At 45.3% G+C, this 24325-nt stretch overlaps 1 protein-coding gene across 3 annotated transcripts in view; it reads right to left on the bottom strand.

Moving 5' to 3' along the window:
- Positions 1-24325, bottom strand: part of STAC3 (SH3 and cysteine rich domain 3) — a 141865-nt gene that overhangs the window by 16388 nt on the left and 101152 nt on the right. For all 3 annotated transcript variants that reach the window (XM_073663338.1, XM_073663340.1, XM_073663339.1), the window contains exon 5: positions 13761-13858. In XM_073663338.1, the coding sequence (XP_073519439.1) occupies positions 13761-13858 (98 nt within the window). The remainder of the gene's footprint in view (positions 1-13760; positions 13859-24325) is intronic.

The following is a 24325-nucleotide window of genomic DNA, read 5'->3' as shown; positions in this document are numbered from 1 at the left end:
AGGGCAAGTCTGATGCCAGCAGCCGCGGTAATTCCAGCTCCAGTAGTGTCCACTAAAGCTGCTGCAGTTAAAAAGCTTTTATAAGGATTGAGCTTGGCGGTCCACCGCAAGGCGTGCTACCGCCAGTCCCAGCCCCGTTGCCTTGGGGCGCCTCCCCGATGCTCTTCACTGAGTGTCCAGGGGGCCCGAAGCATTTCCTTTGAAAAAATTAAGTGTCCAAACCACAGGTGGTGTAGCTTGCTTAACAGCTGGGATATTCCGCTGACTAGCAGACACTGCTACTAGGCCCAAAGTATTGCCTGGGCTAGATGCAGTTAAAAATTTGTAATTAGATCTACAGGCGGTGGCTACTCCGCTGACTAGCAGACACTGAAGCTTTGAAGCAGACCTCTGATTCCCAGGCTATAGTATGAGTAAACAGCTCTTCAGACTCAACCATCTGTGTTACCCCAAGCCATAGTGTATGTAGTTTCTTACGGTTAAAAGGGGGGGGGGGGGAGACCCGACCCACCTGGAATTGACGATGCCAACGTCATGTAAAACACAGCAAGGAGACTCCAAAAAGAGTCTCCATTTTTTCCAAAAATTGTGGCACAGACACCACTTAAGTGGCATCAATTGCCCCAGAGTTGCTTAAAACGGTTGGTGAGGTGATTTTACCAAATCCTCAAGCTTTCAGTCTCCCCAGGATGACACAGGGGTAGAAAAGTCCTTGCGGATCCATGATTTGTTCATCTTTATGAACGTGAGTCTGTCTACATTCTCAGTGTGCGCTTATCTGTCACCACACCACCAGCAGCGCTGAACACACGTTCAGAGAGAACGCTGGCTGCAGGGCATGACAAGATCTCCAAGGCGTGAGTGGCGAGCTCCGGCCATTTTTCCAGATTGGAAGCCCAAAATTAGCAAGGGTCCAGTGACACAGTCATGGCTTCGATGTTCACTTGGAGATACTCCTGTACCATCCTCTCTAGGCGTTGACTATGTGTCAGACTTCTTATCTCCTGTGGCCTTGCAAAGGATGGTCTAAAAAAGTGGTAAAACGATTCCACAAAATTGCTGTTACCAGCAGATACTGTGTTACGGTTATGGTTTGAGTGATGAAGACTCGACAGTCCCACAGTTGGCAAGTTAGAACTGTGAGATTCACTACGTGCACCACTGGTGTTTTGTGGAAAAGCACATGTAAGATTCTGCAACAGCCTCTGCTGATACTCCTGCATGCGTGAATCCCTTTCTATGGCAGGAATTATTTCGTCAAATTTACTTTTGCACCGGGGATCTAAGAGTGTGGCAACCCAGTAGTCGGGATTACTTCGAATTCTGACAATCCGAGGGTCATCTTGCAGGTAGTGCAGCAAGAAGGCACTCATGTGTCTTGCGCATCCAGGAGGACCAAGTCCTTGTTGTGTTGGTAGCGAGGTAAGAATCATGCTTCCTTCCTCAGCCCTCTCCCCCCAACCTCGCACAACAGAAATGTGATCAAGGTCTCCCTCATCAGATGAGTCTTCCATGCCCATCACCAGTTCGTCCTCCACTTCTTCCTCGGCTCCTGCACCTTCCTCAACAGTTTGGCTGCTACCATGCGCCCTGGGTAATCCCTCTCCCCCACCCTCCCATGCCTGCCGCCTTGGTGCTGCCGACCGTCTGGACCTTGGAGATGTTATCCCTTCCGCATACGACTCCTCCTCTACTTCCTCCACCTCCTCTTGTCCCACCACCTGACTCCAAATTCTGTTTAACGTGTGCTCCAGCATGTAAATCACCGGAATAGTCATGCTGATAATGGCATCGTCAGCACTAAACATCTTCGTCGCCATTTCAAAACTGTGCAGAAGGGTGCATAGGTCCCTGATCTGAGACCACTCCTGCAGCGTGATTTGCCCCACCTCTGGATCTCGTTGGCCCAGGTTATACGTCAGAACGTATTGCACCAGGGCTTGTCGGTGCTGCCACAGTCGCTGCGACATGTGCAGAGTTGAATTCCACCGTGTCGGCGCATCGCATTTCAGCCGGTGAACTGGCAGGCCCAACGACTTCTGTAGAGATGTAAGTCGTGGAGCTGCGGGATGCGAACGGCGGAAGTGAGCACACAGCGACCATGCCCTCTGCAGAAGGCCATCTAGTCCGGGATAGTGGGCTAAAAATTGCTGGACAACCAGGTTCAACACGTGAGCCATACAAGGCACGTGTGTGACATTGCCCCGGCGAAGGGCCACACCCAGGTTTGCAGCATTGTCGCACACGGCCTTCCCTGGTTACAGGTCCAGTGGAGACAACCATTCATGAAACTGGGTCTCCAGAGCTGACCACAACTCCTCAGCTGTGTGACTCACATTTCCCAGACATTTCAAAGTAAACACCGCCTGATGCCGTTGAGCCCTGCTGCCAGCATAGTAAGGAGGTGTGCAGGATTCCTTCTGGCAGTTAGAAAGCGGGTGGCATTACCAGACAGGCTTTGGGTGCAGGTGGAGGACCGAGAGGAGGTTGAGGAGGCAGAAGCAGTGGAGGAACTTCTAGATAAAGAAGATTGACGCACAACTCATGGGGACGGCAAGACTTGGACAGCAGCCCCTTGTCCTGCTGTCACCATAGTTACCCAGTGCCCAGTCAGCGACATGTAACGCCCCTGTCCATGCCTACTCATCTAAGTGTCTGTGGTGAAATGCACCCTGTCACACACAGAGTTTCTCAAAGAAGCGGTGATGTTGTGTGAGACATGCTGGTGTAGCGCAGGCACACCTTTCTTTGAGAAGTAGTGCCGACTGGGCATCTGGTACTGGGGCACTGCGACGGACATAAGGTCTCGAAAATCCTCTGTGTCCACCAGGCGGAAAGGCAGCATTTCTCTAGCCAACAGCTTGCAGATGGGGAAATTCAACCTCTTAGCTTTGTCATGGCTAGGAGGAAATGGTCTTTTACTTGTCCACATCTGAGGGACCGAGGGCTGGCTGTTGTGCTTAGACAGGGTTGAGTAGGGTGTCCCCAGCAAACTGCCGGTCTGTGAGGAAGATGCAGGCAGAAAAGTTAGGTTGCCTTGATCCAAAGGTGGTGCTCTCGATGTCGGAGAGCGCTCAACACCAGCTGGTGTTTCCACTTCCAGATGAAATGATGACCTGCCAATCACACTGATCTGTTGCGGGTAAAGAGGTGGCAGGTCTGCGTCCAAAAACGTGTGACTGCTGTCACCCCAGTCACAGAGGATGAAGAGGCCGCAGATGCATAAGATGGGGCAGACGGTGGTTGGCCCGGCCCGCTTGGCTGCATTGTAGCACAGTGAGCTTCCCACTGCAACTTATGCTTCATATCCATGTGACGGTTCATGCATGAAGTACTCAAACTATGGATTTTTTGGCCTCTACTTAGCTTTTGGTGACAAATATTACAGATAACACGAGTTGGGTCATCCTTATCGATCTGAAAAAATGCCCAGGCTATGCAAGGCTTAGAGCCCATGCGACCTGAAGAGCCACCACGACTTGTGGTCAGAGGCAGAGTTGTGGTTAAGGATGCAGTTGTTGACGTGCTTCCAGTACTCCGTCTCTGTCCAGGAAGGTGCAACCTAACCTCGTCGTCAATAGCATCCTCCTCCACCTCCTCTGCTGACCTCATCGACTGGCTGACTGTGGGTTGACAGTAAGTGGGATCTCCAACCTCGTCATCATCACCCTGTGTGTTCTCACACCCGTCATCCTCAGAGCCAACCTCTTCCTGCCCTGACCGAAAAGTCAAGTTGTCGCTCCAATCAGGTATTTGAGTCTCATCATCGTCTTCATCATTGTCTCCACCAACAGGAGTTACAGTTTGGGAACTAGGGTCTACATTATGCTCTGAACCTTCTTCATCTGGTCCTGGATCCGACTCATAAAGATTCTGGGCATCAGTGCAGATCATTTCCTCGTCTGCATTAACAGAATCTCTGGAGCAGACCTCCGTTTCCCAGGCTATAGTATGAGTAAACAGCTCTGCAGACTCAACCATCTGTGTTACCCCATACTCAGACTGGCAGCTGGAGACTTGGGAGCTGTGAGGAAGCAAGTGCGATTGGGGTGACACCTCTGAGGACTGGAGTATTTGTGATGTTGAAGTTGAGGTGGAGGAGAGCCTACTTGAAGGAGCACTTGATATCCGTTGAAGCACCTGCTGTTTTTGTGCCTCATCTGGAATTTGTAGCGATGGGCGTGTCCGTAAGAAAGGGATCATATCACATTGTCCACGAAAAGAAGTAGACATCTTGGTTTGGCTGGAAGATGGTCTTTCTTCTGCAGATGTTACTGTTGCTTTAACACCTACCCCACGGACACAACCTTTTTTTCCCTTTCCAACACGCCTATTCCCCTTTCCACCAGCAGCAGGCCTTTTGCCACTCATTTTGGTGGTTAACTAATTGACAACTCTGTAGTTGTTTGCACAAAAAACAATGGATGGAAACCGAGCAGAGCTGAGTGGCCAAACTGTGGTACTATCCCAAAAGGATTGGCTGGGTTAGATGCAGTAAAACAATTTTATTAGATACACAGGTGGTGTAGCTTGGTACAGATGGGCTACTCCAATGAGTAACAGACACTGCTACAGGCCCAAAAGTATTTACTGGGCTAGATGCAGTAAAAAATTGTTATTAAATACAAAGGTGGTGTAGCTTGGTACAGATGGGCTACTCCAATGAGTAACAGACACTGCTACAGGCCCAAAAGGTTTTACTTGGCTAGATGCAATAAAAAAATGTTATTAAATACAAAGGTGGTGTAGCTTGGTACATATGGGCTACTACAAAGAGTAACAGACACTGCTCCTGGTCCAAAAGTATTTACTGGGCTACATGCAGTAAAAAATTGTTATTAAATACAAAGGTGGTGTAGCTTGGTACAGATGGGCTACTACAATGAGTAACAAACACTGCTACTATGCCCAAAAGGTTTTACTTGGCTAGATACAGTAGAAAATTGTTACTAAATGCAAAGGTGGTGTAGCTTGGTACAGATGGGCTACTCCACTGACTACCAGACACTGCTACTATGCCCAAAAGGTTTTACTTGGCTAGATGCAGTAAAAAATTGTTATTAAATACAAAGGTGGTGTAGCTTGGTACAGATGGGCTACTACAATGAGTATCAGACACTGCTACAGGCCCAAAAGGATTTACTGGGCTAGATGCAGTAAAAAATTGTTATTAAATACAAAGGTGGTGTAGCTTGGTACAGATGGGCTACTACAATGAGTAACAGACACTGCTACTGTGCCCAAAAGGTTTTACTTGGCTAGATGCAGTAAAAAAATTTTATTAAATACAAAGGTGGTGTAGCTTGGTACAGATGGGCTACTACAATGAGTATCAGACACTGCTACAGGCCCAAAAGGATTTACGGGGCTAGATGCAGTAAAAAATTGTTATTAATTACAAAGGTGGTGTAGCTTGGTACAGATGGGCTACTACAATGAGTAACAGACACTGCTACTATGCCCAAAAGGTTTTACTTGGCTATATGCAGTAAAAAATTGTTATTAAATACAAAGGTGGTGTAGCTTGGTACAGATGGGCTACTACAATGATTAACAGACACTGCTACAGGCCCAAAAGCATTTACTGGGCTAGATGCAGTAAAAAATTGTTATTAAATACAAAGGTGGTATAGCTTGGTACAGATGGGCTACTCCACTGACTACCAGACACTGCTACTGTGCCCAAAAGGTTTTACTTGGCTAGATGCAGTAAAAAATTGTTATTAAATACAAAGGTGGTGTAGCTTGGTACAGATGGGCTACTCCAATGATTAACAGACACTGCTACTATGCCTAAAAGGTTTTACTTGGCTAGGTGCAGTAAAAAATTGGTATTAGATACACAGGTGGTATAGCTTGCAACACAGATAGGCTACTCCACTGACTAACACACACTGCTAGATGCCCAAAAGGGTTGGCTTAGCTAGATTTAGCCAAATGCTGTGAAAAACACTTGCACAGCACTGTCACCGACCGGCCTGGCACAAAGTGCTAGGAACTGCTGTAACCTATCCCTCAAAATGGCTGCAATTACAACTAATCCCTACTCCCTAAACCTATCTGTCTATTTAAGAGCAAATTTGCTTGCAATTCACACAGTTACAAAGTATAGCGCCCACAGCAGCAGCGGTGCCGTCTAACACTCAGGTGCAGCAGTGAGAAAATGGTGGCGACGGGGAAAATGGCTGGGTCTTATAGGGCAAGGACATGTGACATACACAGCCAATGACACATGCCCTTGCTTGTGTGAAAAAAAAGCACTTCGCTGCGTGTGTGCGCTGCTGATAGGCTGACAGACTGCACCTCCCCACTGTAAATGCGGGAAAGAAAAAAAAAATGGAGATCGGCATTATTTCTGCAGAGATCCATCCCCTGCCCCTTCCCCCGCCCACTCTACACTGAAACTGCCTATTAACATTGATTAAAAGTATTACTGTGAAAAAATCCAGTTACGATTTTGGTGCACGAACAGTTATCGAACATAACCTCGAACAGCCGGATTTTTTGCATATCGTTCGGGTTCGTCGAACGGCTCGAACACCGCCCAAAACAGCTCGAATTTGAGATTGGCGAACAGTTCGAGTCGAACACCGCTCATCTCTAGCTACGAGCCAGATGTCCAGTTGCATATATTCCATTTATCTCACACCACTGATGATCCACCCGAGGACAACGCAAGAGCCAGAATGATGAGCGGTGACGTCACCGGGGTAACGTTACTGCTCATCATTCCAGCTCTCGCGCTGCCCTCTGTGTGACGCGGTGGATGTGAACTGCAGTAACCTTACTGACATCACTGCTCATCACAGCAGCTGGGTTCTTGCAGAGCGCAGTGTGATAACTGACAGTGGCTGTTGCTCCAGTCTATGGAGCTTTGTTCTCTGAACGGGGCTCCATACACTGGACGAAGAAGACTGGGATCGTCGTGGGAACTCCATGTGGATTTACAGCGGACTGGTGTGGATTTTTTTTTTTTAATAAATGGGTGAAAGAGGGAAATTATGGGGAAGTGATTTTTACAAATAAAGGACTTTTGTGTGTGTGTTTATTTCTTTTGACTATGGGGTTAGAAATAGGGGTGTCTAACAGACACCTCTCCATTACTAACACCAGGGCTTGATGTCAGTGCCAGCTGCTGACATCAACCCCACAATCCCATTACTTCGACTACCACCGCACTAAGGCAATCGGAAAGAGCTGAGGCTAATAGCCAGAATTGGCGCATCTGATGGATGCGCCATTTCTGGGGCGACTGAGGGCTGGTCTTATTAGGCTGGGAGGGGGCCAATATCCATTGCCCGTCTCAGCTTTTTAATATCAACCCCCAGTTGTCTGCTTAGCCTTTGCTGGTTATTAAAAATAGGATGGACCCCACATCATTTTTTTAGGGTCCCCCCATTTTAATAACCAGTAAAGGCTAAGCAGACAGCTGTGAGCTGATATTAATAGGCTGGGAAGCTTCATGGTTATTGGGTCCTTCCCAGCATAAGACCAGCTCACAGCTGTCTGCTTTCCCTTAGCTCGTTATTAAAAGTAGGGCGGACACCACGCCATTTTTTCAATTATTTATTTATTTTTTTGCTAAATACATGTACAGTAAAATACACATGTATGGCACTAATTATATATCTCGCAGATATCTTTCTATCTATCTAAACCATATCTACCTATTTCTATCTTTGCACATCTAACACCTAAACATCTGTCATTTCTATTCTGCATTCTGTTCCGGTTCGTGCCACACGCACAGCACATGGATGACACACTGTATGTCATCCGTGTGCACGTGTGCAGGACATATTGATGTCCACGCTGCTGAAAAAAAATGGACATGTCCACGTGCAGGTCACATGGACACATGGTCTGTGTGAAGCCACCAACATGTGCGCAGCCTCATAGATTTAAAATGGTCTACATGTGTTTCCAGTACGTGTGAAAACTGTCACCACACGTACTGGAGACACCTGTGAAGGGGGCCTAAGTCTATGAGAACCAGAATGATGCTCTCATAGACTTACACTGGAAGCTTGTGACCGTTACCTCTGACTTCTGGTCAGTTAGAAGTCACAGCCACAAGATGGTAGACCGAGCTGCATCAGGAAAAGCTGAAGACGACAGCTGATAAGTAGGAGGGATAGCTAATACTAGAAAAGAGACAGAGAGGATTCAAAAAGATCTAAACAAACTGGAACTGTCGGCAGCAACTAACAGAATGGTTTTTAACAGAAATGCAAAGTCCTACATCTGGGCAAGAAATATGAAAAAAGCATATACAGAATGGGAGAAATAGGGCTAAGCAAAAGCACATGTGAAAAAGATTCGGTATACTAATAGATCACAGACGGAACATGAGTCAACAGTGTGATGCAGCAGCAAAAAATGCAAGCACAATTCTGGGTTGCATTAACAGAAGCATAGAGTCTAGATTACATTAAGTAATTATCCCCTTTATTCCTCTGTGGTCAGACCTCATCTGGAATACTGTGTCCAGTACTGGGCACCACATTTTAAAAAAGACAAGAAGAAACTGGAGCTAGTTCAGAGACAAGCGACCGGAATGGTGACTGGTCTGCAAACAATGTCCTATGAGGAACGGTTACAGGATTTAGGAATGTTTAGCTTGTAAAAGAGAAGACTGAAAGGAGACTTAATAGCAGTCTACAAATATCTGAAGGGATGTCACACTGTAGAGGGATCAGTTTTATTCTCATTTGCATAAAGAAAGACTAGAAGCAATGGAATGAAACTGAAAGGGAGAAAATACATATTAGATATTAGAAAAAACTTTTTGACAGTGAGGGTAATCAAAGAGTGGAACAGGCTGCCACGAGAGGTGGTTCGTTCTCCTTCAATGTAAGTCTTCAAACAGAGGCTGGACAGACATCTGTCTGAGATGATTTAGTGAATCCTGCTTTGAGCAGGGGGTTGGACCAGATGACCCTGGAGGAGCCTTCCAACTCTACCTTTCTATGTTTCTATGTTTTTATGTTTCTATAATACTAAGGTCAGGGAACTTACATTAGTAGCACCACTTCAGTGCTGAAATTAAAAAAATGCTGGATTTGTGCTTTAATGAACCTGATCTGTAAAAGTCGTAAATGGAAAAAAACGTTTTGGTCGTCGAAAAAAAATACAGTAAGAAGTGGTCAAAATATCATGTAGATCCCAAAATGATATGAAAATAAATGTCGTCTTGCCTCGCAAAAGATAAGCCCTCTTACAGCATAGCTCTGTTGACTGAAAAATAAAAACGTTACGAGTCTCTGAAAATGATGACACAATCAAAAATTATTTTTTTTTTACAAATTTCCAATTTTTTTTCCAAACAAAAATATTTAAAAAACTGCACAAGTTTGTTATCGCCGTAATCATACTGATGGGAGAATCATATTGCAAGGCAATTTTTAGTACACAATGTACACCGTAAAAACAATTACCAAAAAACTGTCAGAATTGTGATTTTTATTTGCAATTTCACCACTCTTGGAATTTTTTCCCCATTTTTCAGTACACTATGTGGAAAATTAATGCTGTCATTTAAAAGTAAAACTTGTCCTGCAAAAAACTAACCCCCATTTGACTGTGTGAACAGAAAAAGAAAAAGTTATGGCTCTTGTAAGAAGGGGAGAAAAAACTAAACCGCTAAACCAGAAATTGGCCGCTTCGGGAAGGGGTTAAAAGAAACCTGTCATGAGACATTTGACAGAGGAGTCTGGCAGCAACTGTCTCAGAGAACATAGTAATGCTTGACCAAACAATTTATCTGTCAACAGTGTCTATGGGGGAATTAAAGGGGTTTTGCCAAGATTGAAGGCTATCCCCTATCTGTAGATATCTGTAGAAGGGAATAACTTCCTGACTGTTAGGAGTCCAACCACTGGGGCTCCCACTGACCCGGAGAATGGGGCTCTGAAAAGACCCATGTGGAGCTAAGTGATCCCCCCCTGGGGCCGTGGGGTACTCGGTAGCCGGGCCGGTCGGTTCTATTGGGGTAGTCACGGTGGCAGTGACCGGTCCGTGGCCCAGGGTGGTCAATAGGGAAAGTCAATTGGGGAAATAAAGATTTGTGACGCCACCCGTGGTATGCGGCTATAGGTGGCCGCCGCTGCTGTTCAGATACACTGGGGCTGTTGGTGATGCAGCAGAGATGGTTCAGCTCTCCACGGGTAGAGCTAGGCCCCAGGGCAGCTAAATAGGGGATTTTGGATGTTGGTGTTGTAATGCAAGGCAGGTGACGCAGCAATTAAGTCAAGGACACAGCGGGGTGCAGTCTTCAAGTGTTTACTCACTGTTTTTACGGTGTTCCAGGTTACAATGGCTAGCCAGGTTATAACAGCCCACCGAGTCCTGTGTCCTCCGGGGAAGTGATCCAACCAACTCTCAGATAACTTGGGTGCACTTGATCGGGACCCCTTTCTTGTGTACCTTACCGGGTCGTCTCTCTGCGCTAGCTCTCGCCCTCCTGCCCTGAACCTCACACACAGTGTCCCGAGCCAGTGGCCACGGGCCTTTTTGGGTGACGTCCTTTCTGTCCCCTTTGTCCTATATGGCCACCTTAGGTGTGGACCGAATGTGTGTGGTTGTTGGCTACGGCACTTGAAGATACCGCAACCTCCGGTTTGCTAGCTGAGTCTTGCAGCCCTCCACTAGTCTGGGGTCGGCCCCCTGCTGCGACTTGATCCCTTCACGGTCAGCGTGAACTCGGACGCACGGGTGGACTCCGCACTTCCCGTGCCCCTAGGATCTCTCTCTCACTGGAGCCCTTCTCACCGCTCCGGTCTTCTCTCTTCACTCCTTGTGACAGACTCCGGTCACCAACAGTTCCTACTGACTAACTCTCTAACTCCTCCACAGTCCTCTCTTACTGCGCTCTTGCTCTTAGGACCCCTTCTAGATGTTTCTACCCTTACTTTTATACTCTCTGTCATGTGACTCACGTCACTCTATGTGGTCCCATCTACCTTCAGTCCTTCCTTTAGTGCTCCCCTAAACTACTTCCTCCACCCACCATCTCTACTTAGTTCCATCCTCCAGACAGGGACCGGGTCTGTGCTCTCCCTTAGGAACAATCTTGCCCTTCCCTGATGGAGTGGTGTAGTGTTGGATGTGAGTGTGTGGGTCCCGGGTAGTGCTCCCTCCTTACCTGAGAGTGGGGTACCTCACCTCTGGCTGAGATGCTGTACCTCTGTGGCAACTGGACCCGCAGGGGCGCCACATGAGCATCTGCACTTCATCCATTTCCAATAGGAGTGCTGGGGATAAGAGAGTGGTGCGCTTTCCTTTTTTTTTTTAGCCCTTCCATTAAGAATAAATATAGTGGAGGTGCACATACTTCGACCTTTGCTCCCTTTAGACAGGACCCGACAAAACCCTTTTCTCAGAATCGGTGGGGTTCTCAGTGGTGGCCCCTTTCCCCAGCAAATGGAAAGATATCTCATATTCTGTGGATAGGTAAACTTGGTACAGCACTTTTAATGCTTCCTGTTCATGAATATAATGATTAGAGTTACAATAAACGCTATTACTCAAGCTGCATTGTATAGGTCCCTATACACATTATATATTAGTTGGCCAAACGATGCTTCGGCCAACAGCCATAGCAGTCGACTTTCCCATACACAACGGTGTTCACTTAGTCAAGTAATCCTATGATTTTTATGATAAGGCCAGCTGACATGTTGGACGTCGTCTCTTCTCCGTGAAAACAATAAGTCAATATCTCCTCAAAGAAGCAGAGCTTCATGAAGCAGTTTCAAGTAAAAAAAACTTGGCATTTTTACCTGCCTCAAAAAAACTATGTGTGCACAAAGCCTTATTGTATATGCAACACCTCTGCAAACAGTATCACACTTGCAATTTGGGTTGACACCAAGCTGATATTCAGATGAAACGGCCTGTATTTAACAAATGTAAGGATATGGACATGCTGTCCACGTTTCCCCCTTGAAGAGACAAGTTTTATTGTTGTGTGATGTGAGGTATTGTGATATAATATGAATAGTGTTAATGATATAAAATATGAACTGTGAGTTACATATGTATCATAATATAGGACATACTGCAATACATAGTGTAAGGTATAGTGTTATAAGATAGGTAGTGTAATGTATAGGATAACTGATGTAGATAGTTGACAATAGAGTACGTTAGGAGTAAATGTATGGGATTAGCCCACAGTGGGAGGGGTTAATGTTAGGGGAAAGTGACTGGTTTCCTGTTAGTTAGGGAGAAAAGACTTGGAAGTGCTAAGTGAGCAGAGCTGCCTTAAGGGTGATCCGGAGTGAGAGGAGACTAAGGACAAGGCGTAGTGCGATCCTAAAGGAAAGTGACTGACAAGACAGAGTGGCCTTCTGGAGAAGGCTCCTTAGAACACAAACCCTAGAACTTGTAACACAGAAGGTAACAGGCCTAAACAGGACTTAGTATGTGGGACAAGTGGGGGTACCGAATGCAAGGGTTCCAGGGCACCAGTAGTGGAAGAAAAAGGACGTGGAACCAAAGAGCAAGTAAGGAGACTTGCTGGGCAGAACTGTAGCATTAAAGCTGGATTGTGGCGAAGCTGGGAGAAACAGTGTGCCTCACTACCCCTAAAGTAAACTACAGGGGAAGGATACAGTGTGAAAAATGCTTCACACTGTAAAGGAAACATCCATAAGACTTTGTACCCGCTATCCCTTTTATATAACCCTTACCAAGTTACCATTGAGTAAAGACTTTATTTTAGAATGGTGGTCCTTCCTCATTGAACATTGGAACATCTGGCCAGCCCACACCACTGGCTATGTACAGCCTGCACTGGCGTAAGGCCCTCACAGCACCAGTCCACACACCCAGCCAGGATTCACACTTTCATGTAACACGCTGGGGCGCTGGAGACGAGGGCCTTGCCCACGACTACCGCCCCACTCCACATTACTCATGCACTCACCGATAGATGTACATTGTATAAACTAATCAAATAGAGTTGTCCAGCACATAGATACTGATGACTTATCCTTTGGAGAAGTCATCCACATCAGATGGTTTGCGTTCTGAACCCATGTTCAGCTGTATGGAGGTCTCTCTTCTGCCAGGAGTGAAGCAGATGACAGCTCCATACACTGTGTAGGAGTTCCTCTCATATAGAAATATGCACGCTCATGTGTTCTTAGTAAACAAATAATGAGGTGGGGGTACCGAAAAGCATTTTTGCATAGTGCACCATTCAGTGTAAGGCCCACTAGCGTATGGCATCCGATGTGATATACTAATGACACTCGGCTCCTGCTCTGCTGCGAGCGGGAGCAGAGTGTCAGTGCTCCGTGCTGCGATCCTCTCGCACAGAGAGGATCACAGCACAGCTGCGGAGGGGACAGAGAAATCAATTTCTCCATCTCCTCTGCTGCTGGCATCGGCGGGAAAAGTACTGCACTCGGGTAATATCTAAGTGCAGTGTGATGTTTCACACGCACCCATAGGCTTATATGGGTGCGTGCGATCCGAATCCAGCATGCAATCGCAGCATGCTGCTTTTTTTTCCAGCCCGATCGCAATCCGATCGGAGCTGGAAAAAAAACGACACTGAGCGCATCATCATAAGATTAAATTGGTACGAATGCAATTTCTACAATTGATGCAAAACAACAACACAGCTCCTATAACAGTAGAGGAGCACAAGTTGTACTAGTATTTCACTGAAACATTCAAAACCATTTAAAAGAAAATAACAAAAATAAATGCATTGACCTCTACCTTACAATTTACATGCAAAGGTTTCTTACATTTTTCTTGTCATCTTGCCCTTTTTTTCTTTCTTTATTTGCCATGATGACTCCAGTCCTTAAAGTATCAAACACAGGATCTGTGCGATTGGCAGCAGCTGTCATAGAGAAGGTAATACATGTATACTGTAGATTATCATGGCATGACACATGACTACTCAGATGCCTACAAGCTTTATACATTTTACAAGTTAGGACTCATTCAAACAAGCATATATTTGGTCCAAGTCCTGTCCTGTCTGTGAGCACCACAAACTGCATATGGAGCATATAGACCCATTACAGCCAGTGAGCCACTACACATGGCTGATTTTCCACGTGGACCAATCACACATGGACTATTCTGGTCTGTTTTTTACAAACCAAAATGATGTGTGCAATATAAAGCCAGCTCTGACATCTACGCATAGTACGGAGAAGCACATGGAGCTCCAAATGAAGCATATCACATACAGTACAGAGTAAAAGTGTGGACACACCTTCTCATTTAACAATTTTTCTGTATTTTCATGACTATGAAAATTGTACATTCACTCTGAATGCATCAAAACTATGAATTAACACATGTGGAATTATATACTTAACAAACAAGTGTGAAACAACTGAAAATATGTCTTATATTCTAGGTTCTTCAAAGTAGCCACTTTTGCTTTGATGACTGCTTTGCACACTCTTGGCATTCTCTTGATGAGCTTCAAGAGGTAGTCACCGGAAATGGTCTCCCAACAATCTTGAAGGAGTTCCCAGAGATGCTTAGCACTTGTTGGCCCTTTTGCCTTCTCTCTGCGGTCCAGCTCACCCCAAACCATCTCGATTGGGTTCAGGTCTGGTGACTGTGGAGGCCAGGTCATCTGGCGTAGCACCCCATCACTCTCCTTCTTGGTCAAATAGCCCTTACACAGCCTGGAGGTGTGTTTGGGGTCATTGTCCTGTTGAAAAATAAATTAATAAATGATGGTCCAACTAAATGCAAACCGGATGGAACAGCATGCCGCTGCAAGATGCTGTGGTAGCCATGCTGGTTCAGTATGCCTTCAATTTTGAATAAATCCCCAACAGTGTCACCAGCAAAGCACCCCCACACCATCACACCTCCTCCTCCATGCTTCACGGTGGGAACCAGGCATGTACAGTCCATCTGTTCACCTTTTCTGCGTCGCACAAAAGATCTCAAGAACCAAAGATCTCAAATTTGGACTCCTCAGACCAAAGCACAGATTTCCACTGGTCTAATGTCCATTCCTTGTGTTCTTTAGCCCAAACTTGTCTCTTCTGCTTGTTGCCTGTCCTTAGCAGTGGTTCCTAGCAGCTATTTTATCATGAAGGCCTGCTGCACAAAGTCTCCTCTTAACAGTTGTTGTAGAGATGTGTCTGCTGCTAGAACTCTGTGTGGCATTGACCTGGTCTCTAATCTGAGCTGCTGTTAACTTGCAATTTCTGAGGCTGGTGACTCAGATAAACTTATCCTCAGAAGCAGAGGTGACTCTTGGTCTTCCTTTCCTGGGGCGGTCCTCATGTGAGCCAGTTTCTTTGTAGGGCTTGATGGTTTTTGCAACTGCACTTGGGGACACTTTCAAAGTTTGCCCAATTTTTCGGACTGACTGACCTTCATTTCTTAAAGTAATGATGGCCACTCGTTTTTCTTTACTTAGCTGCTTTTTTCTTGCCATAATACAAAATCTAATAGTCTATTCAGTAGGACTATCAGCTGTGTATCCACTTGACTTCTGCACAACACAACTGATGGTCCCAACCCCATTTATAAGGCAAGAAATCCCACATATTAAACCTGACAGGACACACCTGTGAAGTGAAAACCATTTCTGGTGACTACCTCTTGAAGCTCATCAAGAGAATGCCAAGAGTGTGCAAAGCAGTCATCAAAGCAAAAGGTGGCTACTTTGAAGAACCTAGAATATAAGACATATTTTCAGTTGTTTCACACTTTTTTGTTAAGTATATAATTCCACATGTGTTAATTCATAGTTTTGATGCCTTCAGTGTGAATGTACAATTTTCATAGTCATGAAAATACAGAAAAATCTTTAAATGAGAAGGTGTGTCCAAACTTTCGGTCTGTACTCTATGACTCGTCCAATTCTCAATATGAATGTCGGAACCCAGCCCTACGCCAGGTTCGGACAGTGGTGTTTTGTGGTCCACATACAGACCCCCATTACTCGGGCTGACAGCGGGGCTCCTGACCAGAACTTACAGCCTTATATACACCTATGAGACTGTAAATTTAGGAGACCTGTAGTAAGTCTGGGCATTGCTGAACTTGTAATATCATGAAATACATCCATCTGAACTCAGCCTTAGGCCACGGCCTCACTATCAGTATTTGGTCAGTATTCGGTCAGTATTTTTTCTCAGGAGTGGGAGCCAAAACCAGGAGTGGGTGATAAATGCAGAATTGGTGACTTGTTTCTATTATACCTTTTCTCTGATTGTTCCTCACCTGGTTTTGGCTCGCACTCCTGAGAAAAAATACTGACCGAATACTGATCAAATACTTATAGTGGGGCCGTGGCCTAAGGCCTCGATGAGATGTTCATGTTTTGAATGCAAAAAAAATAAGACAGTGCTGGAGGCGACTTTAAGCCATTTTTAGTGTGTCGATTTTTACCATTAGTGTAAAATAATTTTTTTTCTCCTTTTCATTAAACAAAAAAAAACAGGCATCTCTCTAATGATAAAGAGATGGCATCCATGTACTGTCCATGTTTTTCAAGGACCTGTTGATTTGAATGGCTGAGGTAAAGCTATAACCAGGTAAAAATGGACATGTCTCCTTTTATTTTGTGAACAATCAGTCTGCAAAAATATAAGGGCATATGAACACCCCCATAGACTATAATAGGTGCGTGTTCTACTTTTAAAAACGTTCAGACGTGAAAAATTGATGTCTGAACGAGGCCTTAGACCACTTTCACTCATTCAGTATTTGGTCAGTATTTTCCAACAGTATTCATAAGCCAAAACCAGGAGTGGGTGAAAAATAAGTATATTTCCAGCACACCATAAGGGTATGTGCCCACGATGCAGAAATGATGCAGAAAATTTCTGCATCGTTTCTGCATGTTCTTGGCAGTGAAAAACGCTTGCGGATTTTGCACATGTTTTTGACGCATTTTTGCAGCGTTTTTACATACGGATTTGACTTGCGTTTTTCAAATGCATAGGGACCTCAAATCCGCATGCAGAAACGCACAAATAATGGACATGCTGCGGATTTTTCCACTGCGGAAAATCCGCAGCATGGGCACAGAACATGCAGATTTTCATTGAGGATCATGGGGCACGGATTACCAAGCGTTTTGCAAGCGTTTACGCAGCGAAAATTCCGCAGCAAAAACGCTTGAAAAACGCATATTGGGCACACAGCCTAAAAGACATCCTTTGGTGTTCAGAGCACAGGAAACACTGCGTCAGAGTGTAGGGCGATCACATAAACAGGAGAACATCCAGCTCAACGGACTTGTGAACAAACTTTTACTTTATTCCCCAAAGTGCTTAGTAGAGAATAAAACAGAATCAGCAATGCAAGTTACATGATATGTGACATCGCATTGGTCGTTGAGCTGGATTTTCTCCTGTTTATGTGGATGAAAAATGCAGAAGTGGTGACTTGTTTCTATTATACTTTTCCTCTGACTGTTCCACTCCTGGTTTTGGCTTACAAATATTAATGTACAAGCAACTCACCAAATACTGAATGTATGAACATGGCCTTAGAGAAAAAACCTGTAATGTTAGGCTAGTTAACTGCATCAAAACTGCTTTATTCCTCAAGAGAACGCGTCATATTGAAAATAGTATCTGATCTGCAGGCAGGATGGTATAGAGCAGGGGGAGCTGATCAGATTGATAGACAGTTTGTGGGAAAGATTCGGTTTATTTTGTATTTCATTAATTGAAATCCCTGGTGTTTGTTATGTATGAGTCCAGAAAGCGGCTTACTCAGTGATTGACAGACTTCCCTATATAACTGTGTGCATATGACGCGCCCCCTGGGCCAATGCTGTTTGGGGATTACCCGGAGCCGGATCAGATGGGGGTTGTAGTCTCCGAGTGGCGGCGACCCGGTCCGTGCCCAGGGTGTCAAACTCAGTGTGTGGCAGTCTTTACAGATGTTATTAGTTGTTCTTAGTGTCGACTACGCCACCCGTTGATTTGCGGTCAAAAGGCCGCCGCTGCAGCAGGGTCCGCTGAGACTGGTGGTATATGTGCAGCTGTGGTAGTATAACCCCCAACGGGAGGGGTATAGCCTCAGGGGGTCAGGTGTAGAGGATGGTGGTAGTGGTGGTGCAGTGTGGATGGTAAGAAGACTCAGAGTCGGGCTGTGCAGTTCAGGGTTTTTACTTACTGCTGTTCTGTTGGTCACTCTGGCCTTGAGTGACCGCCCGAGCCGTGCTGCGTCCACCAGGTCCTGGACTCGGCCAACCCCCAAGCAATTCTGGAGCGTGGTCCTGAGCTCCCTTTCTGACTGTCCTCTCTACTGGCCGTTCCCACCAGGGGTCCACTTATGTCCGGCTCCCTCGGGTCTCCTGTTGGGTGAACCTTCTTTGGCTTCCCTGACCCTATGCTCGGTGTGCCTTCTTAGTGGACTTGGTGAGGGGCTGCTCCACATGTAATGTCGCAGCCTCCGGTTCTTAGTTGAGGGTAGTTTCTCTCCTCCACTAATTTGGGATCCGGTTCCCTTGCGTGCCAACCCTTCACCCTTCTGGTTGTATACTGGGTTCTTGGGGTTCCTTCTTCTCCCCCTCTGGGTCCTTTTCTTCTCCTCTCTCTCTTCTCTCTGCAGGCGCTCCTGGACCTCTCTCAGGACTGACTGACCCTCTACAGAAGACTGACCCTGATCTAAGATGGTGCCCACCTTATATACTCCCTCTATGTGTGAGCTCAGGTGACCAGCACCCAATGAGCTCCTAGCCTTACCCAGACTGCTCCCCCTATCTGCCCCTACACTACTGGGATGTTCCACCCCCCCTCCCACTCCAGCCAGGGACAGACACTGTCGTACCTGCACATATACTGGTGGGAGTACCGTCGGTCTGTCCCCCGGAAATGGGATGTATGTAGTGTATGCAGCTTTCTGAGCTCAGTCCCACACTCCATCCTTACCCGGGAGTGGAATACCACACCTCTGGCTTGAGGTGTAATACCCCTGTAGCAGCCGAGTCCTCAGGGTGCTACACATAGATAGCTGTCAATCACTGAATTCGACCGCCCATTGGACTCATATATACAAACACCAGGGATTTCAATTAATAAAATTCAAGTTATACTGAGTCTTTTCCAACAAACTTGAACATCATTCTACTTAGCTTATCCTTTTCTATACGTTGCTATTTGCAGATTGGACTGCATGTACAATGTTACAGATTCTTTTGACGTCTTCTCAACATCTGCTAAACATGTATGGCATGTGTAGGGTGCGGGTGTATGTATTGGGCTCAGGAAATGAGCCTGCACCATATTCCTCAGATGCTGACTGAGTTGTACCCATCAGATGCTGACTTTGATGACTGCCAATATCAGCAGCAATCAGATCGTTGCAATTAATCTCTTTATTTCTGACAGTGGTAGGCAGAAGGATGCCTATACTACGCATCCTTCAGCATATCACATGATGTGATCATGGTGGTGCCGATGGGTTGCCATGGAGGCCATGATTTTATAAACTATAAAGTGAAAAGGAAAGTTTTTTAAATGTATATAAAAACCCATAAAAATTCAAATCACCTCACTTTTACCCCCATATAAAATAAAGACATTAAAGGGAACCTGTCACATCATTTGTCGATACTAAACTGTCCCCAATGTCTTATTAGTGATGCAATGTGCATTACTAACATGGTGTTCTCAAGTAAAACGTCACAGTATTCATGTCAAAAATAATTTTTATCATAGGCAATTGTATAGCAGACCTTGTCTTTCAGTCATAAGGGTGGCACTTTTGATCGTCTTCATAATAATCACGCTCAACGCAGTCTGATTGATGGCCTGGACTGCTCCGACATTACAGCAATTGCTAAGTGAATCCCATTTTTGCGCACTGACAGCCAGCTCCCTATGCATGTGTAAGAGTGCGGACTGTATTGCCCTGTTCCTGAAGACAACAATTACATGATAATGTCATGTGAAATGTGAAATGTGAACTATGTACTGTGGTTTTAGTCTATATTGTAATAGACTGTGATATGCCCTAGAAGCCGGAAGAGATAACACCATTCATGGGTAACGAGTCGGCGAAGAGGCAGCATGGTGATACAATGGTGAATTTGAGCAAGGCCTCTGAAGGTGCGACCGGAGGAATGAAGGAACCAGAGCAGGCTGGTGCAGCAGCAGAGGGAGCAGGAGCTTGTGGCCCAGAGTGAAGCGATGTCGCTGGGCAGGCAAGGCCCGAAGTGATGACGTGGCCTTCACCACCAGGGTTCTTGAGGATGGGAAAGCCAGGATTCGACAGCTGGTGAGTGACTTAAGGGTTCACTGACTGAGGACCAACAACTCAAAATATATTATAACCAACAAAATACACAGACTCCTGCAAATGTATTATCAAATAATATAGTGTCTTAGCCTCCTGATGTGCCTATAAAAATATTAGATAGGTGAAACGCGTAGAGGCGTACTTGTATGTTTTGGGGCATGTATGTGGAGATTGGGACGTACATGCTAAGAGGCTGCTGTGATACCCTGAGTCACAAATAAAGGGGCAGCAACTCTTAAAGGGACAGCATAATGACAGACGATTTATTAGGTCTGTAAGTGAAACAAAAAGAGCTGTGTCCTATTGTAGACGTAGAGCTGCCATCGAGTCATCTGTGATTCTACAGAAATTTACAGGCAGTAAACCGATATTGCAGACCAATTGATTTTAGACAATAGCACAATATAGATATAATCGTGTTATCTATATCCTCTATTAGTGGATTGTAGTTTATAAAAAGGATTAAGGGGGAAAAATCTGTCCTTCTTTGTATAACTATGACAATATATAAGATGTGAGGGGGTCTATAGTTCTATTTTCTGCAGAGGGCAAAGTGCAATAATAATCTTATGCTCCCCCTGTGGAAATAATTTAAACCTCTCCTTTTTCATATAACCTCGACCATATACAGGATTAGAAGGGGTCTGTAGCTTTATATTCCGCAGAGGGCAAAGTGCAATAATAATCCCATGTTCCCCCTGTGGAAATAACTTACATTTGTCTAAGGGTTGGCAACTTAGGATACAGATGTTATTGAGAATAGTCTAGACATTAGTTATTACACATTGGGTGATTAGTTTTAGGGAATATTAATATCGTGAGTATGACCCATGTGATAAAATAGGGGACATACAGGATAGACTGCATTCAGTATGGTGGTTTTATTCATAGTATTTTAAATATTTATAATAAAATATCATTTTTTAATTATTGCTATTCCACCTCAGTCAGTGAGTTGAGTGACTTAAGGGGCCTGGGCTGGGCAGAAGAGAGGAGACAGGCCAGAACCAGAGCCGGGAACATGTTAATGGGCCTGCTAGCTACAAGGTACCAAGAGCTGCCATCCAGGAGAGAGGTCGTCAGTCACCTATGACCCACAGTGTAAACTGTGGTCCATAGAAGAATTTGGACCCCACAACCACATTCTGTTTGACCAGAGAGGGGTCGAGACAGAGCACCTACCCCGAAGGCTGCAGTAGCTTTTGGCCAGTACCATGGTCACCTTCTTGAAAATGGAGGGACATCATCTGTGTTACGTTGTAGGTGTGATCCAAGAAGGCAGAAAGTAGGACGAACCCCTACCTGTGGAATGAAAGGGCCTGGGAGAGGGTCATAGAGGCGGCCCAAGTCGGGGCTACCACCTTTGGGACATCGGACGGTCCCTGGGGGTCCCCACCTCCCACACAAGAGCAGGCGATGATGCAGGTAATGCAGGGGGCAGTAGCCCACTTCTATATGTCGGGAACTCTGGCACTACCTAAGGCCGGGTCACTAACAGCCCAGGTTCATGGGAACCACGCTCCAGAGAGCAGATGGAGGCGGTCCCCAAGGCCCCCTGAAGGGGAAGGAGGAGAAATGCTGATGTCTGAAGCAGAAGGGAAAAGAGGAGTCTGCTTTATAATCCTGCAGTTGTGCTAGTTGAACAGAGAAAAAGGAACTGTTCTGCATTCCTGTTGGCAGAAGGCCCTGTGTGAACCGGGACCCCCCGGTGTTGGCCACGGATGGGCAAAGGTTTGTGCTCAACTATCCCTGTTTTGTTTTGTGCATGCTTGCGCATCCCTCTGTTGGATTGAGGAACTGTGGACTGTCAAAGGGTCTAAAACCCTTGTTGTCCCTGTGGACTGTGCACATTGCCCCTATGGACTCAGTCCCATTGCTCCATGAACTTTGGCCCATGCTCTCCATGAACTTTTCCCCAAGAGACCACGAGTCTGACACAGGGAGCAACACTTTGCAAATTAAAAGGGACTGTTTTCACAAAAGGGGAAGGGGAGGAAACAGACAACTCGATGTTCCAGCCGGGTCAGGACTTTTTGTGGACTGTACCCTGGTCTTGAGGACTGACAAAGGATCTATGGACTGTGCTCATGGACTGATCGGCCGCTGTTGCGTAGGCCTAAGGTAAGGACCATTTTTTGAAACAAACATGGACTCAGATGGACATTCTTTCTGCCATTCTAACTAAGAGGACCGACTAATCTAAGTATTGTGTAGGAGGATCACTTGGTATGCATCCATGGACAGTCCATGGGTGGTTGTTGTTGTGTTGGCCTACAGGCCCAAAGAACTTGATAACTTTTATTTTGGGGACAGTGCATCTCTGGCTATGGACATTACAGCGCCAGCAAAAACAATCTTTACAAGTTCAACGAAACTACAAAATCTTAACATATTGTGGATATTTCATTACAATTAGTATTTCGTTATTAATTAATTAGCATTAATTATAATTTACATTTTACTGAGCCAGTTTTGCTATTAGACAGTCTTTGATCATCTCCCCCATTGTGTGCACTTTTAAGAAGTGAAATCATGACGCCGACTTTACTCGTAAAGTTTTTTTTGCAGAACAAGTGTAAAGATTTTTTACCGGCACTGTATATACCTCGGGAAGAAGGACCATTAATCTTATGTGTATGTTATGTGTTGAGAAATGCATTGTGGTCTAATTGGTTCACGGATGGTCGAGGATGAGCATGCTCAAAGAGGCGAGGAATGTAAGGGAGTGGACTGTATTCCTCTGTTCCTGAAGACAACAATCGCGTAATGTCATGTGAAATGTGGACTATATACTGTTGTTTTAGTGTATATTATAATAGACTGTGATATGGTAGTGAACAGCATCGGGAAAGATACAGACTAGGACATAAGATAAGAATAAAGTGCCAGAGCATAAACTAACAGCAGCTCTGAATCTGAGTGTACGTCCCCAGCTTCATTTCCTATATGGTTTTACTGTGCAGCATCATTATTTTATCCCAGTGAGCTACATTTCTTTTGCAGCGTATGGTGGTAAAAACTCTTAAAGGGAACCTGTCAATGGGGGTTTTTAGACTCCAAAGTGTGATGATTACTTCCATACCTTTATATTAGAAGTCTATGTCTATGTTGTCTCGAAATCTATTGTCATAACTTCCATATCTTTATATTAAAAGTCCATGTCTTTGTTGTCTTGTAATCGATTGGCAAATTCTTATGCAAATGAGCTCGCAAGTGCAGGGGCTTGGCCTGTTCTTAAAGCTCTCCAGCATCTCTCCCTCTTTCTCCTCCCAACACCTACCTCCTGCCAGTGATTGACAAGTCACTCTTCTCTTTGACCTGTTTCAACGAACCACATCTCACGCAGACACCATAATTCTTGGTAGAAGGGTGTGTCCACTAAAGTCCTGATGACAGACTATCCATCTGCTCATGTTCTTCTCTCAGGAATGATGTGACCTGTGTGAAATGTCAGTCTCTGTGACGTGCTCTTCTTCCTGAGATCTCGCTCAGGTGCTGTCATTCCCGGGGGGTGGCGCATGCGCAGATGGATAGTCTGTCATCGGGACGTTACCCCCTGGAATGACAGCGCATATATGAGATGTCAGCTGCTAGAGCAGGTCGTAGAGAATAATGACCTGTCCATTACTGGCAGGATGACAGCGGGGAGTGGGGAAAGAAGGAGAGAGGCCGGAGAACTCTAAGTGCAGGACAAGCCCCCTGTACTTCAATCTCATTTGCATAACATTTACTGATGAATTACAAGACATCAGAGGCACCAGAGACATGGACTTTAAAAAAAGGTATGGAAAAAATCATCATTACAGGTACTTTACTGTGATGACGTTACTTTGGGGTCTAAAAACCTACTGACAGGTTCCTTTTTACAAAATATTGCTGCAGACAATGTTCCAGATGCAGAACTTACTGTATGGTGGAATGCAAAAACTAATAGCTGTGGTTATAGGTTCTTGGGCAAGAGTATAAATATAAGAAAACTATTAGTGATTTGGGGTAAATTCAGAGACACCATATTTGTTACAGAAATTTCAGAGACAGAAAATCAGCTTCATGCATCTGAATAAGATTG

The sequence above is a fragment of the Phyllobates terribilis genome, unplaced genomic scaffold, assembly GCF_046119375.1.
Source record: "Phyllobates terribilis strain yellow unplaced genomic scaffold, ASM4611937v1 Scaffold_2__4_contigs__length_985480577, whole genome shotgun sequence".
NCBI classification, from domain to species: Eukaryota; Metazoa; Chordata; class Amphibia; order Anura; family Dendrobatidae; genus Phyllobates; species Phyllobates terribilis.
This window is presented reverse-complemented; position numbering and strand designations above follow the sequence as displayed.